This window comes from Podarcis filfolensis (genome assembly GCF_964270895.1).
Source record: "Podarcis filfolensis genome assembly, chromosome: 1".
Lineage (NCBI taxonomy): Eukaryota > Metazoa > Chordata > Lepidosauria > Squamata > Lacertidae > Podarcis > Podarcis filfolensis.
In genome coordinates, this window is record NC_139604.1 from 1,144,273 (window position 1) to 1,159,343 (window position 15,071).

At 43.3% G+C, this 15,071-nt stretch overlaps 1 protein-coding gene across 3 annotated transcripts in view; it reads left to right on the forward strand.

Annotated features, from left to right (window-relative positions):
- CPS1 (carbamoyl-phosphate synthase 1) overlaps nucleotides 1-14,850 on the forward strand; it is a 193,528-nt gene extending 178,678 nt beyond the window's left edge. For 2 of the 3 annotated variants that reach the window (XM_083626151.1, XM_083626152.1), the window contains exons 37-38: nucleotides 12,643-12,772; nucleotides 14,161-14,850. In XM_083626151.1, coding sequence (XP_083482277.1) covers nucleotides 12,643-12,772; nucleotides 14,161-14,259 — 229 coding nt within the window. In that variant the 3' untranslated portion in view covers nucleotides 14,260-14,850. Of the gene's footprint in view, nucleotides 1-774; nucleotides 1,196-12,642; nucleotides 12,773-14,160 lie in introns of those variants that run through there. The other variant, XM_083626153.1, reaches the window with a different exon arrangement.
- The last annotated feature ends 221 nt before the right edge of the window (nucleotides 14,851-15,071 follow it).

The window sequence follows — 15,071 nt, forward strand, 5'->3', positions numbered from 1 at the left end:
CATAACACATGAACTAAAATATGATTAAATATGATAGGAATGGGGAATTGAGAAGTACAGTAGTTTTGGAAGGTGAGAATGCAGGATATAAATACCCAAAATATATAAATATACGTGGTTTGTATTGTATAGTTCCATTTGCTGTCCTATGATGTGTACTCTCCCTTATTTGCCCAACTGAACCTTTTGAGAAGCAGGAATTTGTCTTGTTGTATGGACTTGATTTAACCGAGCTGAGCCCTTAACATGTGTTGCTTGCAAATCACTACAACAAAAGAAGCCCCCCCCCCCCCCAGTTCAGCCTTGGTGATTGGACTGTAAATCTCTATAAGAAGTGTGTTTTTGAATCAGCAATAAAAAAAAAGTTATTAAGTGATGTTTTTAAAATGGATAAACCTGCATAAAAGAACCTGTAGATGAGGCCTAAAGGTAAACGGACCCCTGACCATTAGGTCCAGTTGTGGCAGACTCTGGGGTTGCGGCACTCATCTCACTTTATTGGCCGAGGGAGCCGGCGTACAGCTTCCAGGTCATGTGGCCAGCATGACTAAGCCGCTTCTGGCGAACCAGAGCAGCACACGGAAACGCCGTTTACCTTCCCGCCGGTACCTATTTATCTACTTGCACTTTGATGTGCTTTCGAACTGCTAGGTTAGCAGGAGTGCTAGATGAGGCCTAGATGTAGCCTAATTCTCAGCAGCCTGGTTTGTTAAATTAATCCTTTAAAAATAGTTTGTAAACATGTAAGCAGTGCCTTGATTTTTCTGGTTTCAGGTGGCAAAGCTCTTCACCGAAGCTCTCAAATACTCTGGAAAACTCGACTCTAAAAGCCTCTTCCACTACAGACAGTTCAATGCCAACACAGCAGCGTAGAAGAACATCCCTCACTGATACTGAAAGGAGGAATGACATTCCCGACTGATGACATCTGCCCAGTTCTGTAGATAATGACATCAATGAATGCCTGTGTGTCAAAGATTTGTCTTCTACTTTGGAGACACTTTTGTACCCACATATTCTAAATGCTGAATATTTGTAAAGGTTGTACCCTTGGACTGTGTTCCTCTGAAGGCTTCCTTAGATATATCCCATTGAATAGAGTGGGACTTACTTCTAAGTACATTTGCATTGTTTTTAGGTGGTAAGCTGAAATCCCAAAGAATTCTGAAATTGATTAACATGTTAAAGTATGAAATCAGTGTCTGGTTTTAATTTTTGGTGTTGCATCTGAGCATCTCCAAGTTCATTTGTGTTACAGATGGTAACTTTCTAGGAATGAGAGATTATGCATTGGATAGAATGATTTCCCGGAAAAGGCCATAAAAATATGAAATGTCATGAGATATAGCAGCATTACATACGTTTTAACCAACAAACTGATTTGCATTTTTCTGCCTCATAGGTTGCTGGGAAATATTGGCTCCTTCTAAAGAAAGGGGGGGTGACTTCTTGCCTCCCTGAGTTGCTCTTATCATGACAAAAGATTTGTGGGGGAAGGTTTTACCCCAGGACACCCTCACAATAACCCTGTGTTATGTCAGGGCTTAGGGAGAAAGTCTCCTTTGAAGACTTGCAAAGATGTGGGAGGACCGTCGCTGACTGATACAGTGCCAGGTTTTTCACACAGAAGGTCCCTTTACACCAACAAATGGTTGTTGTATTGTTACTTGTGCTGCAAAAATGTGTAGAGGCCACAGTACAGAACAACAGGACACAGCCACGTCTAGCAGAATGTCTGGCAGAGGTTTTGCCTTTGCAAAGTGTTTTTGGAATATGAGGAATGGCAATATGCATATTTATTCCGGTTCTGCTTCCTCCCCCACCACCTTTCATCCTTTTAGTGGCCCTTAATTCTCCTGCACGGATAAGAAATGGCACAAATAGAGGCCAAGATCATTGTCTCTGTAACTGCTACCTGGTTATTACAACAATCCTATAAATGCTTGAGAACAGGCCCTTATCAACTGCTGCCTAATACTCACATGTGTGCCCAGTGCGTGAGTTGGGGGATCATGAAGAAAGGGAGTGTACCTCTGAGCATGGGCTGAGTGCATGTTGTGGAGAGGCTGGTCTCCTGTTGGAAGGGGAGAGCAACAGTGGGCAGAAGAAGCGACTCATTACATACGTGAGCCTTATCCTGCTAGAATATGAGAAGGGGGAGAGTGCCTCTCTGGGCATATGCAGAGTGCCCTGCTCTCATGTATGGTGGCATAGGAAGCAGGCTGCAAGGTGACCAAGACTCTGTTAGTCTCCCAACTACTTTGAGTGTTTAGGGCTTACCCTAAGAGTAGCTGAAGGGAGCGTTAAGAAAAGAGCCCTCTGTTCTTAAGAAAAGGCATGTTTTGCCGGGACCTAACTAGGCTTTCTTTCACCTGGCCCAAAGACTCCGTCTGTGTACACATGCGCACGCACACACAGCCTCAATATATCTGAGGCATGTTGGAGGGTGTGGACGCTGCCTGAGGGGGAAATTGTATGGCAGGCGCTGCCCTGGATGTTCCCCCCTGCTCCTGGATCTGATGGGGTGGGGTGCTTCAGAAGAGGGGCTGCTCTTTACCGAAAGCAAGACAACCTGAAACACCATGGGGAGCGGCTGTAGATTTTAAGACCTTGTGCTTGAGCTTGCTTTCCCCCTTCTCCCTCCTAATCCTTTCTCCTTTTATGCTATGTCTGCTTTTTAAAAAACATATTGTGAGCAAGGAGCTTCTTAATACTAATTTTTGTAAGCTGCTGCCTTAGCCTTTTGGGCTAAAGGGTTGTTAGGGTATAATTGCAAATGGAAGTAGATAAATGCTGGAAGTGAACAAGCAAGACTTTCCAAGACTATCAGCCGTTCAGCCACCTTCCTAGGCAGGCAGAGGCAGGGCGCTCGAGGCCTCCAAGCTGTCCAGCCCACCAGGAGGGAGGGAGGTGCTGCTGCTGCCCAGATGCTAAGACATGCTCAACCTCATGGATGTGGTCCAAAGGAAAACAGAGCAACATGTTTGGCACCAGCTTGGTTGCATGAGTTTCCAGAAGGAGGCGTACAAAGCGCCATCCCACTGCCTTAGGGACTTCACTGAAAGGCTGAGTCTAAGATGGTTGGGGGTGGGGAGTGTAGTTGTCACCTGGTGACTGTTCGGTGTCCCAGCCAGGTGGCTTGTGGGGGGAGGGAAGCACTCTTTTCTGTTTTCTCTCGGGTAGCAAAATGTCTCCCGACCCTTCCTGCCAGCAACAATGGGGCTAGGTTGACCTCTAGCCTGTTGGGGGAAAGACCCCACTTTGCAGTTGGATGGCCTCTCACTTTCTTTCAGCCTTACCTGGACTCCCTCTCTCCAGGTAAAAGGGGCCCACCAAGAGACGCCCCAAAGGATTCCTGTCAGGGAGAAACCAGGTGAAACGGCACAAGGTTTCTGCAGCCCACAGCGGGGCGCCTGATTTGGGGTCTCGATTCAACATCCAACCCTGCAGCACAGCCCAACAAAAATCCACCGACAGCATACGAATCAATCTGGCTACCTTGACCTCCAAATCCAACCCCCCTCCATTCAAAGAAATCCCACTGCAGCCAACTAAACACAACCAACCACTCCCTGGGCCCCACACCCAACTCAAGGAAATATAATAAACAGAAAGAAAACCTACCCAAATAACACTGACATAAAAACGCCACTGATATTGAAAAAATAGGGGTGGTTGGCTTTTGCTGCCCAACTCCGCAAGTGGCTGAGTCCCCTAAGTTGATCAGAGACCCATTGATCAGAGATGAATGGGTGGAAGCAGGATCCAGATAAAGCATGGCAGATCTTTATTTTTCTGTTGCAACAGAGTTCCCTCCCCTCCTTGTAAGGAGGCAAGAGAGACCCCAAACCAAGAAGAAACATCTCTTTTAAGGGTTTGCATTTTGGCATGGAGAAGGACAACCCTTCTGCAGTCAGAAATCACATCACACACAAGGTGGGGGTACTGTGGCTCAGGCAGGCCAAGGTGTGATATTCCTGAGGATTTATCAAGTTTTACGTAGTTCTAGACAGTTTACACAAATCAGCATTTGACAAAGACAATCAGGATGCCCATTGGACATCCCTCAAAGCAGAGCAGCATGGCAAACAATGACAATTAATACAAAGGAGTTTCACAGATATAGGAGAGGAATCCCTTCAGGAACTTCCCCTGATTGCTATCTGCCTATCTGTTCTCAGGCAAGGGGGATTAAGGAAGCAGAGGAAATATTGAGTCTTTAGGTGAGCCAAGATGGCTTTGGGATTGCTCTCCTGTACTATTTTAGACACGTGGTTTATATACTTATGTATGTGTGTTTACCTTGTGCAATAATCAACATTTATTCTATAAGACCTTAGAATTCCTATAACACCCACATATACACTAAGTATAATAAAATAAGTTTACCACTCTGCACCCCTTTCTTCTTTCCCAACCCTATTTTGTATACAAAACCAATGTTTCACATCATATGTAACTGATATATAGAGAAGACTTTAAAACCTGAGAAAAGAGAGATACTTTTGTAAACCAAGAAACCTCTTCCCTCTCACCTTCCTCTTCCCCTCTTTGTCCTCTGTGGCCATCCGCCTCTCCTTGCTCGCTATCCCGATTTTCTTTCCTTCCTTCAGTATGAAGGGGTGGACAGGGGGTTGTCCACAAAGAAAATCTTTAAATTTAATTAAGAGGGGGGAAACTGGCAAGACTGTTTAGGGAGAGGGCCCTCATGCCCCCCCACCCGGTGGGCATCACAGTTCAATAAGCGCAAATGTTATGTACTGAGTTGAATAGGATCCAAAATGCAGCAGTCTGATTGGTCCTAGAACAATAGGATCCAAAATGCAGCAGTCTGATTGGTCCTAGAACAATAGGATCCAAAATGCAGCAGTCTGATTGGTCCCAGAACAATAGGATTCAGATTGCAGCAGTCTGATTGGTCCTAGAACGATGCAGCAGTATGATTGGTCTGCAGGAGCCACCCAATCCAGCTCCAGATGGAAGTGAATCCACAACCTGATTGGCCTACAGGAGAATTCCGGAATTAGCCAATCACGTGCAGCCCATTGTGTAAATAATGTATATAAAGCAGATACTTTGAGGGGACTTCCATTCCCTCCTCACCACTATGAGCTGAATAAAGAGCATGAAATCCACTCTTGACTCTGAGTATATTTCAGCAAATATGCCAAAATTGGTGCAAGGCAGTTGAGTGTCTCTTGGCCCTCAAGGAATAAATATTTGTGTGTTGAGGGGGGAGGCTCCAAGGGAGATTGTGCAATGGAAATCATGCAGGTGTCAGGTCCCCACTTCGCAGCTGGATTGCATGGATCCAGGCCACTGCTGATAAGTGGTAGGAAAGGAGCTGGGGGGGACCCTTCTCCCTCCTCCTTCCTCTCATCACCCTCTTCCTTTATTTGTCCTCTCCGGCCATCAGCCTCTCTGCTCGCTATTCAGATTTTCAATCTCGCCTTGAACCTGTTGCGCAATAAACTTGGATCTTCTGCAGCTTGCTCCTGTCTCCGGCTGAGCTCATTTTCCTCCGCAGGGACCCGCGGACTTAGTCCGACGAGCTGGGTGGCAGAGCAGCCTCGCACCCAGATTTTACCGTAACAATGTAATCTCAATCAAACTGTTTGCAACCATGTTGTTTATGAAGAAGTTTATTTTAATTCAGTAAAGCTTTTAGTCTTTAAAACTCTGCATTATTAATTTACGCTGCGCGTCAAAAACATACTGAACTAGATGGGCCAATGGCCTGGTGCACCAGGGCTCTTCACGTGGTCTTCAGCCCCTGGCTTGTATTATCCCTACAGGTGTACATTATCTTCACCCAGGGATGCAAATGCTATTTGTAGTCAGCTCTGCAGGTCACGTTTGTTTGCCATCACTGGGAATGCACAACAATTGTGTGTTGGGGGGGGGGTGGGCTTAAGGGGAGATTGTGCAATGGAAATTGTGCAGGTGTCGGGTCTGCACCATGTAGCTGGATGGCATGGATCCAGGCCCCTGCTGATTAAATGGAGGAAGAAGCATGGCATATGTGGCGTTTGCCCTCCTAGGTGTGTGACATCATACTGGGTTCACAGGGAAAGGGTTAACTAATTGTAAAATGACTAACCAATGGGAACCCAGGGGGCGGAGTTAACGGTGTATAAGGTTTAAGCACAGAGGTTTTTTAGGGAGTTAAGAGTTGTTGAGAAGACAGTCTGGAGTTAGGAGAGACAGAGAAGATGGGGCTAGTCTGGTGTGAGAGAGGGAGAGAATTTGTTAAGAGGAGGCAGTCAAACAGCTGAGATAATCAGTCAGAAGGTATTATGAAGGTATAGGCCGGTAAAGAAACTAAAGTTAAGATACAGACAGGAATATTATCTGAGAAACCATAAACTTGTTAATGTTTGTAAAATAAACTTGGGGTTTTTTTGTTCACTTTTAACAACCGACTGGACTCAGTGTTTTACCAGACAGTAACTGGTTGGTGGCAGCGGGGAAGCGAGCACAGTGGTGGCACAGGGATCAACAGACTGTCAAACGTCCGGGGACCCTGTGGGATCGCCACAGCGGCATATATCCACCAAGTAGAATGAAGAAATGATCACCTCCCCTCCTCCTACCACACCAGATACGTCCTTTCCCTCACCCCTTCTTTAATGCCCCCCATTCCCCGGTAAGAAGAAGACAGAAAAGGAGAATGGAATGATAACAGTTGATCTTTTGCAGCCATGAAATGGGGACGGACATCCCAAACTGTTTAAGGAATATAGGCATCAAGTCAGCGGACATGCAGCTTGTAGTAAGTAGAATTACTTATTTAACATGTGATTTTTGGTTCGTTGGCCTAATCTCTGCTGGCCTCACAGCAATAGTGGAAGCATTTTCTTTCCAACAGTCCCTCTGCCAGAGGAAAAGGAGGGGAGGAAAGTAGACTCTCAAGGCCGAGGAGGAGGTGGGAAAAAATCAAAGGGTACAAATCCCTAACGTCTCCAGAGGATAATGAATCCCAAACTATTGAACCCCTCTGTGGCGTTTACCAGTTCTTTTGGAAATGTCTGTACAGAGGGAGAGAAAGAGTTAATAGGTAGACCAAGAGAAAAGCTGGAGGCGGAGCCTACCTGTTTATAAAAAGGGCTTAGCCAGAGGTTTAGAGGGTTGGTTGGGAAAAGGCAGTTGGGAAAGCAGTTGGCAGACAGATGGAAAGAGACAGTTAGTGCAGTTGGTTCTTGTGTGAGGGGAGGTAGAAGAGTTAGAGACAGAATAAAATAAGACAAAGAGGGTAAAGGGTAACAGTGTTTTGAATGCATTTAAAGTTTGTGTTTGCAATAAACCACAATCTTCATTGTTAACTTAAGAACCTGACTGAGACTAAGTGATTTACCAGGGAGAACCTGGTTGGTGGCAGTGGATTAGTGGTATACGGGTCAATAGTCCGTGAGACAACCAGGGGCTCCATAGGAACGCCACACCCTCCCTTCCTCCTACCATTCAGGTTATGTTCTCACCTTCACCCCTTCTTTCCTGCCCCCCATTCCCCGTCCCTCTTGTGTTCACGTGAAGCGAAACAAAATAATGCTTCCTTCTCCCCCCACCATTTTGTTTCCAACAGTCCCTTCACCAGAGAACCAAAGAAAAAAATGGACCCATCCATCTGGGAAAGACTTCCAAGACCAAAGAGGAGGTGAGAATAAAGCATAGGAACAAATCTCTAAAGCATTCTGATGACTCCCATGGAAGATTGTGTAATCCAGCTGCAGGATGCTTTGTATTCTGCAAACCAAGGGGGGGGGGGAATGAACCACCCAAGCACCTTCTGGTAATATCTCCTGCTCTACCTCCTCCTCAAAATGTTTTGGGGAAAATGAAGAGCTTTCTAAGGCTAGAATTGTATGCAGATTTTTATTTATTTCCTTGCAGTCTTTATAGGCTGCCCCCTAAGTGAGTTCTCAGGGAAGCATACAGTGAGAAATGCGTAACATTATAGCATTGGGACACAGGTAAATTCTACTAAACATTACAGAGGTGGAGTGTCCCTTCTTTCTTTTTAAAAAGGATTAATGCCTCATGTAGATGATAAACAAAAACAACAATGGGGTATCTCAGTTTGTAGTTGTAGAAATTGTTGCCAACTTAGACTAAAATTCAGTGAAGAAAGTCTTTGCTGATAAAGGATTCTCTGGGTTATGGGTAATACGAAAGGACAGCAGATTAAATTAAATAAGAGGAGGAATTAATTAAACAAGGAGACAAGAACAGAGCAATGGAGTTTGATATATAGTCTTGATCTTTTGCAGCTTTGAAACGGAAAGGGACATCCCGAACAGAATTAAGAAAATTGGCGTTCAGGTAGACGACCCACAGGTTGAAGTAAATAGAATTACTTCTTTATCTTAACATGTGATTTTAGCAATTTCTCTCTATGTTGCTGTTCTTCAGTTGATGAAAGCAGAGCCATAGACCAACAAGGATTCTGACTCCTATTTTTTTATCAATCGCAACAATTTAAAGATATCCCTTCCAAATTAGACAGCTGAGAGGGATTTGCTGATAAGGGATTCTCTGGGTTAAGGGTGTTAGGAAAAGACAGCGGATTAAATTAAATAACCCTCATTGTTGTGTTTCTGCTGTCAGATATATAGGTGGTACATGACACCAGTCAAGCTTGCAAAAATATATCATTTGCCCGATAACAAATGTTGGAAATGTAAAGAAAATGAAGGTACATTCTTTCACCTTTGGTGGACGTGCCCAAAGATTAAGGCTTTCTGGGAGATGATCTATAATGAAATGAAAAAGGTATTTAAATATACCTTCCTGAAGAAACCAGAGGCCTTTCTCCTGGGCATAGTCGGCCAATTAGTGCCAAAGAAGGACAGAACTTTCTTTATGTATGCAACAACAGCAGCAAGAATACTTATCGCAAAGTATTGGAAGACACAAGATTTACCCACCCTGGAAGAGTGGCAGATGAAGGTGATGGACTATATGGAACTGGCGGAAATGACTGGCAGAATCCGAGACCAGGGAGAAGAGTTGGTGGAAGAAGATTGGAAGAAATTTAAAGACTATCTGCAGAAATATTGTAAAATTAATGAATGTTAAAATGATGTTGGATTGAAATTAAGTGGCATTAGCAACAAGGCTAATAAGAATATGTAAAAATGGACTGATAATGGATGAAAATATACAGTTATAATATGTTAAGATATAGAGTTAAGATAAATGAAAGAGGGTAAGGATTTGCTGAACTGACTATGTGAACAGGAATACAAAAAAGGGAGGTGTGAGGAGGTCAAGGAAACAAGCAAACGAACTTAAAGATATGAAAAAAATGGATTTGTTTTTAACCTTTTCTACTTATTTCTTTTTTGTATTTTGTATTTTCTTTTTTTTATGTATTTTTGTATTTTTTGTATTTTTTTTCTTGTCTTCTTTTTACTCTGTTAACTTTTGCTTTTTGTAAAATCCTAATAAATATCTTATTAAAAAAAAAAGTTAATGTCTGTAATCCAAACTATTTTCTCCGTGCGGGACAATTGTTTGGCCGTCACACTTGGATATGATTTCCCTCGTAGAAAACAGAGGCCAGGAGAGCGAAGACATCTCCTCTCTGTGGTCAGAAATCCCCTAGAGACTTAATGGTCCTTTTGGGCCACAACAGTTCCAGTGGCCACTCTCCCTTTTCAGTCAACATGATTTAAATGGGCCATTATTTTCAATAAGATTTTTTTTAAAAAATTATTGGCTCCCTATCAAATGACCTGAGGGACACGGGTGGCGCTGTGGGTAAAACCTCAGTGCCTAGGACTTGCCAATGGTATGGTCGGCGGTTCGAATCCCTGCGGCGGGGTGAGTTCCTGTCTTTCGGTCCCAGCTCCTGCCCACCTAGCAGTTCGAAAGCACCCCTAAGTGCAAGTAGATAAATAGGTACCGCTTTATAGCGGGAAGGTAAACGGCGTTTCCGTGTGCTGCGCTGGTGCTGGCTCACCAGAGCAGCTTCGTCACACTGGCCACGTGACCCGGAAGTGTCTTCGGACAGCGCTGGCTCCCGGCCTCTTAAGTGAGATGAGCGCACAACCCTAGAGTCAGACATGACTGGCCCGTACGGGCAGGGGTACCTTTACCTTTTACCTATCAAATGACCTAGCTCATTTAAAATCAACTAGTAAAATAATACATGCTAAATGACAATTACAGATCAAACTGTACGTCAACTTTACATGTTGTAGGGTTGCCTAAGCAGATTTTTTTTTTTTTGCAGGTGCTGAGAAGAACAGAGCAAAGGTGATTATCTAATGCCAATATGAGAGTCAATCCTTCACATGAGCCACTTCAAGCAAAGCAGGAGCAAGAATCATATTCATTTTCCTTTTTTAGTTTCAGCAAAGAATACCAAAACAACTACTCTTGCCCATTGTGACAGTGGAAGAACTTTTAGAAGTAGAGGGCAAGAAAATAGACCTCATGTTTGAGATGAGTGAGTTGGTCCTGGCATAAAGGAGCAAGAACCCAGGAGAACATGCTGCCCGCCAGCTGTGGGCTGTTTTGCATCCCGCAATTAGGGAAGAAAGGAAGTATCAGCTGCTGGCTTCACGGCAAGAGTGGAAGCAACAGCTCTTCATGTGGGTAGCCAGAGAATGGCTGGTACCTCCAGGAAGTTTCTGGGGAAGAGAACAAACTCGTCTTCTGTTGTCACCAGGCTTCATGCATTGTGGCTGAAACTTTCTAAAGTCCATGAAGAAGAAATCCCTCAGAAAATTTTGTTTTCTATAGAAAACTGTTTCAAAAAGCTTGTCTATAATATTATAGCTTCCAATTCAGGATCCGGTTAATTCTTCAGCCTCCTTTGGTTATCAATTTTTATTTAAAAGAAAAAGTTAATTTTCCAATTCTTATGATGTTGGAGAGAATTCTGCCCAGGTTTAATGTCTGGGTAGCTGGAAGAGAGTTTTATCTCATGCATCTGCCCTCACACAACTAGCCCTCTCTCCTTCCTCTATTTGCCCAAATACCTGGTAAAAAAATCTGGATACAAAATTCTAAATTGTGTGTGTGTGTGTGTGTGTGTGTGTGTGTGTGCGCGCACACACACACACACACACACACACAAACACACAAATGTGACTAAGCAAAGCTTGTTCATAAGCCTGTAAACAAATTTGCCTAGATAGCATAAGTTGCCATGCTCGCAAATTTTGTCTCTCTGGTTGCTGAATTTGACACTTCATAGTCCAGTAATGCTAAAAAGGTAAAGGGACTCCTGACCGTTAAGTCCAGTCCCGGACGACTCTGGGGTTGCGCACTCATCTCGCTCTATTCTATAGGCCGAGGGAGCCGCTGTTTGTCCGCAGACAGTTTTTCCAGGTCATGTGGCCGGCATGACTAAGCTGCTTCTGGCGAACCAGAGCAGTGCATGGAAACACCATTTACCTTCCCGCCAGAGCAGTTCCTATTTATCTACTTGCACTTGGCGTGCTTTCAAACTGCTAGGTTGACAGTAATCCTACTCCCCAGCTATAAAACCCTCAAAGGCAGTGTGCTGTGTTAAGACTCTGGGGAATCCAACTTATTGGCGAAATATGGACTTCAGTTCCATGGCAAACAGTGCCTTTGAAGCTTGTTAATCTACAAGAACTTGCCAACTGCAAGAAAGCTCATGCCCTTTATAGCTTTCTGTGACATTCACTTTTAAAAGAGGGAGATGTCCAAGACTAACACAGAGCTTTATTACATGCCCCACTATAATAGCAGAGCTTTGCTGCATGTTGTAAAATATCCACCCCACAAACACTTTCACATCTGTGGGGAAGGGATGTTGCTACGCAAAACATGGCATTGAGACCCACTTTCTTCATTGTTCTTTCAGTATTCTTTCCGTCCCAAATTCATCCATGAAGCAGAGCAGCTCCAATGTCAAGGTTTTAAGGTATTGTCTGTATTTGTGTGAGAGAGAGTGAAAATTTTCAGTGCTTGCTGCACTTCTTTGGCTGCCATTCACAGGGGCTTGCAATGAGATGATGTTCTGTCAGACACATTTTTCTGATAAAAAAAATTCTGGCAAAACTTTAGTTTACCAGATGCTGCCAAGAGAAACGTTCACAGGACAAGGAGACACATGCCTGTGGTAACACCCTAGTTTCATTAATATTTTGAGACCCATTATTTCTTAGTCCCATGGACGGCAAGAAGATCAAACCGATCCATTCTGAAGGAAATCAGCCCTGAGTGCTCACTGGAAGGACAGATCCTGAAGCTGAGGCTCCAATACTTTGGCCACCTCATGAGAAGAGAAGACTCCCTGGAAAAGACCCTGATGTTGGGAAAGATGGAGGGCACAAGGAGAAGGGGATGACAGAGGACGAGATGGTGGGGCAGTGTTCTCGAAGCTACCAGCATGAGTTTGACCAAACTGCGGGAGGCAGTGGAAGACAGAAGTGCCTGGCGTGCTCTGGTCCATGGGGTCACGACTAAACGACTAAACAACAACAACAGCTTCAAGGTGCTCTCATGCCTCTGGACCAAGCTTTAGAGATGTAAAATACCTACACAGTACAAAGTTTTGAGCTGATGGAATATTGGAGGGGGCGGGCGGTGGAAATACCTTATTTTGCTTTGCTGGACTTCGTTATCTTTTATTTTTACACAAATATCTTGTGGCTTTCATTTCAGGCTCATAAAAGATGGGAGCATAGTCTTGGTGATTAACCTTCCCAATAACAACACAAAGTTTGTCCATGACAATTACGTGATCCGCAGGACAGCTGTTGACAGTGGTCTCTCTCTCCTCACTAATTTGCAGGTATATTGCTCACCATTTCCCACAATCGGGTTGTTGTTTTTTTAGCATGATTGAGGTAAAGGCTTTTAATTTTAATCTGAGGTGGAGAATTTTAGGGCTTATAAAGCTCCCCTCTTGTTTTGAGGGAGGCCTCTTGCTCCCCTGCAGCCTATCTTACTGCAAAAACTGCCCCTAAAAGCATGGGTTCAAATGGAGTAATTTGCAGTAAAATACTGGTGAAATTTTCCCAAGATTTTTTTTATTTTGCAAATTGCTGCAGAAATGTAGAGAACCAAATTTAAGATTAGTAAATAAGATGCTGAGAGCACCGAAAGTGACCTATGCCTTTCATACCCATTACCAGCCCTGCTGGTAAGGATGATTCTTTGAGTTGGTGTTAAATACCACCCGTATATCATTTAACTCATTATAAATGATATCTCAGTAAGAAGAAGAAGAGTTTGTATTTGATATCCCGCTTTATCACTACCCTAAGGAGTCTCAAAGCAGCTAACATTCTCCTTTCCCTTCCTCCCCCACAACAAACCCTCTGTGAGGTGAGTGGGGCTGAGAGACTTCAAAGAAGTGTGACTGGCGCAAGGTCACCCAGCAGCTGCATGTGGAGGAGCGGGGAAGTGAACCCGGTTCACCAGATTACGAGTCCAACTGCTCTCAACCACTACACCACACTGGCTCTCACAAGTGAGCTTTTACTTTACTACAAGTCCACCACATGTGATAAAAATTTCTTTTGTTTGCATTTCCAACATATTTAAAATTTGTACATTTTGGCCAATTTTGTTGGTGTTAAATACCACCCGTATATCATTTACATTATATTCCCTTTTCATTCGGTGCAGGCAGTAAAGTTAATTCCTTCCTGCCATAACTTTCCCCATGCCTCTAACTGTATATTATAACCAATATCTTGTGCCCATTTAATCACAACTGTTTTAACCTCTTCATCTTTGGTATGCCATTCTAACAATAATTTATACATTTTCGAGCAGAGCCCTTAACATGTGTTACCTGCAAATCAGTACAGCGAAATAAGTCCCCTGCCCCCCCCCCCGGTTCAACCTTGGTGATTGGGCTATAAATCTCTATAAGAAGTGTGTTTTTGAATCAGCAATAAAAAAAAGCTATTAAGATGATGTTTTTAAAATGGATAGAATAATAATAATAATAATAATAATAATAATAATAATAATAATAATAATTTATTATTTATACCCCACCCATCTGGCTGAGTTTCCCCAGCCACTGCATAGAAGTTTCCCCATATGCATAAAAGAACCTGTAGATGAGGCCTAGATGTAGCCTAATTCTCAGCAGCCTGGTTTGTTAAATTAATCCTTTAAAAATAGTTTGTAAACATGTAAGCAGTGCCTTGATTTTTCTGGTTTCAGGTGGCAAAGCTCTTCACCGAAGCTCTCAAATACTCTGGAAAACTCGACTCTAAAAGCCTCTTCCACTACAGACAGTTCAATGCCAACACAGCAGCGTAGAAGAACATCCCTCACTGATACTGAAAGGAGGAATGACATTCCCGACTGATGACATCTGCCCAGTTCTGTAGATAATGACATCAATGAATGCCTGTGTGTCAAAGATTTGTCTTCTACTTTGGAGACACTTTTGTACCCACATATTCTAAATGCTGAATATTTGTAAAGGTTGTACCCTTGGACTGTGTTCCTCTGAAGGCTTCCTTAGATATATCCCATTGAATAGAGTGGGACTTACTTCTAAGTACATTTGCATTATTTTTAGGTGGTAAGCTGAAATCCCAAAGAATTCTGAAATTGATTAACATGTTAAAGTATGAAATCAGTGTCTGGTTTTAATTTTTGGTGTTGCATCTGAGCATCTCCAAGTTCATTTGTGTTACAGATGGTAACTTTCTAGGAATGAGAGATTATGCATTGGATAGAATGATTTCCCGGAAAAGGCCATAAAAATATGAAATGTCATGAGATATAGCAGCATTACATACGTTTTAACCAACAAACTGATTTGCATTTTTCCGCCTCATAGGTTGCTGGGAAATATTGGCTCCTTCTAAAGAGAATAATAAAACGGTGATTTCTTGGGCTTTTCTTGAAGACTCGTTCTCTGCTCTACCTTCAATAGCCAGGGAGACATTGAGAAGACTCGTATAGGCTAGTAAAAACCCTCCATTTAACTGTCATGTAGTCTTAATCTATTTCCTTCCCACCACAGCTCTTTCTGAAGAATTTCCTGCCTTCTCCTTGGCAGTAATCAGCCTTCTCCTGCTTGATTTACCTCAGCAATACTGCAATCACTTGCTACTGAATAT